The sequence below is a fragment of the Carlito syrichta genome, unplaced genomic scaffold (genome assembly GCF_000164805.1).
Source record: "Carlito syrichta isolate Samal-C Ts95f unplaced genomic scaffold, Tarsius_syrichta-2.0.1 Scaffold131022, whole genome shotgun sequence".
NCBI classification, from domain to species: Eukaryota; Metazoa; Chordata; class Mammalia; order Primates; family Tarsiidae; genus Carlito; species Carlito syrichta.
The window spans coordinates 49,664-52,809 of record NW_007075118.1 but is presented as its reverse complement, the minus strand read 5'-3'; the positions used below and the strand labels follow the sequence as shown (position 1 = coordinate 52,809).

At 41.1% G+C, this 3,146-nt stretch overlaps 1 protein-coding gene across 1 annotated transcript in view; it reads left to right on the top strand.

The window, feature by feature from the left end:
• The window catches only part of KIF13B (kinesin family member 13B), a gene marked incomplete at its 5' end in the record, with an annotated part of 65,322 nt that overhangs the window by 16,466 nt on the left and 45,710 nt on the right, over nt 1-3,146 (top strand). Inside the window, one exon of the mRNA XM_008049262.1 lies at nt 773-905. Coding sequence (XP_008047453.1) covers nt 773-905 — 133 coding nt within the window. The remainder of the gene's footprint in view (nt 1-772; nt 906-3,146) is intronic.

Sequence of the window (3,146 nt, the reverse complement as noted above, 5' to 3'; positions counted from 1 at the left end):
CGCCAAGTTGCCCAGGCGGGTCTCGAACCCGCGGGGCTCAGTCAGTCCACTCACCTCGGCCTCCCAAAGCGCGGGATGACAGGCTGAGCCTGGCCATGAATTACTTCTAATTAGTCAGCTGTAGGGAGGCTGGCTCAAGATCTACCCTAGTGTTCCTGTGTCTTTAGTTCACGATTCTGTTTGAGTGGCATCAGCGATGTAGAGAGGTAGGCTTGTCTGTTGTCTTAAAAGGAAGAGCTAGAAAGGAATGACTGAAGCTGCATGCTTGTGCTTTTCATCTCCTTGCAGATGAGAACTCGGTCTTCTTTTTTTCAAGTATAGAGTTTTAGCAGATACTAGATTAGAAACTGAGCTTTGAGATTATTTTCTGTCTCGATTCTCTTATTGACCTGAGAAAAGATACTTGGTGAATCACTGAAGCCTACAGCACTGCCTTTATCTGTCTGTGCAAAGATAATCTCTGTACTTGCTTCTGTGCATCCTGTTAGAATGTTCCAACTTTTGAGTGACCACTTTGAAATAGGTTTGTCATTGCATCTTTTTGAACAAAATTAAGGAGCCATTTCTAGTTCTGATATTAAGTTAGTTTAACTTTGCTTTTTATTATATTTGCCAGTATGTGCTTGTATGTTACTCATTGAACTGCAGGTCATTCTACTTACTTAGTCTGTTTGGAGGGCATTGTCGCTGTTACTTCTTATGTGTAGGATCGTAGGTTGCCTGTATTGAAATAGAAATATATGATTTTCCAAGAACCTCAACTATTTCCTAGATGGAGTGAAGTGACCAGGAAATTGGAATTCTGGGTTCAAATATTGGAACAGAACGAGAATGGTGAATATTGTCCTGTAGAAGTGACTTCTGCAAAAGATGTCCCAACAGGAGGAATTTTCCAGCTCCGGCAGGTAACAAGATTATGAATATTCATATTAGATTCTTGGGCACCAGAAAGCTTAATATTGGCATCTTTTTAGCAGAAATGTTGATGGCAATGAAATCTAGACTGGCCAAGTCCATTTATTATTGTAAATTGTCTCTTATCTCATATGTATTTTCTTTCATTGTCAAAAGTATTGCTATTTACAGTATTTCAGAGCCAGCTTCTGTTAGGGTCAGGTAAGAAAAAGATAAGCTTTAAAGGAAAACTCAGAATTGAGTTACAGGGCATAAGACAGACATGTCAAGCAGCGTTAGAACGTGTGAGAAGACAGGGAGAAGCCATGCGGTGACTCGGCAGACAGAATAAGCATCCAGAGTCTAACATGTGAGGGTCCAACTTTGGCTCTACTGTGTTCAAGCTGTGTATCTGTGAGCACATCCAATAGCCTTTCTCCTTTACCTGTTATGTGGAGATGATAAAACCAACTTTATGGGTAAGTGTGAGGATTAGACTGATGCATATTTAAAGCACGGTGCTTGACACGTGAAAGGTGTCCAGTAACCAACTCTCTCCAGACTGAGACTTTGTCACATTAATGTTTCAAGTCTCTTAAAGTTCTCGTTATAGCTAAATATTTCCAGTTAAAACATTATATGTGGCCGGGCACAGTGGCTCACGCCAGTCTTCCCAGCACTTTGGCTGGATAGATGTGAACCCATGCCACAATCAGGACAGCAGGGAAATATGTGGGGGTGGTTGCTTAACTCCAGGTGGATCAGTTAGTCTGCACTGCCAAATTCAGAGGGAAAATCTGAATTTGTATGTAGGATTTGGAAATACTCCTTTTGCTATACTTTACATTAATCCAATGTTTAGTAGATTTTTTTTTCTTTTTTTGAGTTTGAGTCTCCCTCCATTGCTCAGGCTGGAGTGCAGTGGCACGTTCACGGCCACCACAGCCTTGGCCTGCTGGGCTTGGGTGATCCTTCCGCCTCAGCCCTCCAAGTAGCTGGAACTTCAGACATGACCTACCATGCCTGACTAATTTTTTGATTTATTGTAGATGTAAGCCTTCACCAAGTTGCCCAGGCTGGTCTCAAACCCATGGGCTCAGACAGTCCTCCCACCTTGGCCTCCCAAAGTACTGGGATTACAGGCTTGAGCCACCACACCTGGCCTGATTGTGTATTCTATGAGAGTTTCCATACTTTAAAACAATAGTAAATACTAGAATAGCTCCAGAAAATGAATGTAGAATGTGTCTAAAGCAAAATATGAGAAAAGATTAAGGGAAAGAGAAATCTTAAATCTTTAAGTTTCTGAATATTTTAGGAGTAGGAGGATAAGCCCTTGTTCTCTGTCCTCAACAAGTGAATTTTAGTAAATGCATCTATGTATGGGCAAGGAACTCAAAGCAAGAAGAGATTAGTTTAAATTATAGCATGCAATATATACATGAAATAGAATTCTTAAGAGTGTGAAGAACATCTTTTTCTGGGCATCTGTTATATTTATATCTATATCTTATATATACATTTCTTCTTGAATGCCTTAGGAATTCATCTACTGGGAGACAAAACCAGATAGTTTTCTATGGTTCAATATATATGAGATATTTAAGTATTTATCATACTTTTGACATTTTTTACTAAAAGTGTTCAAAGAAATGTTCGGTTCATCAGGAAAAGGTTTTTTGAAGGTTGTACATTTTCACCAGGGTGCCAAAAATCGTGCAAAGTCTGGAAAGACTTTTCCTATACAAATGGCAAGATCAAGACAGAGGTTGGAATTAGGTCCATTGGTGGAAAGTCACAAACTGTAGGAGGAGCTGGGAAGCAGGAAGAGAAGAGGTTGCAGAAGCTTGCGGCAGCTAATGCAGAAGGCCTTGAAAGCTAGCCTCATTCGAGTTTAATATGTTTGAACATTGGCGTGTATTGTTCCTGACCAGGAAGGTGACAGGGGACAACTAATGAAGTTTAACCGTGTGACAATTGTTGTTGTTTTGAGTTGAAGTCTCACTCTGTCAACCAGGCTGGAGTGCAGTGGCACATTCATGGCCATCACAGATGAAACCTCTCAGGCGATCCTTCTACCTCAGCCTTCTAAGTAGGCTAGAACTTTAGGCGCACACTACCACGCCCGGCTAATTTTTTATTTATTGTAGAGATGAGGTCTTGCCAAGTTACTCAGGCTGCTCTCAAACCCCTGGGCTCCTACAAAAACAACAATTTTGCCGGGCATGGTGGCTCATGCCTGTAATCCCTTG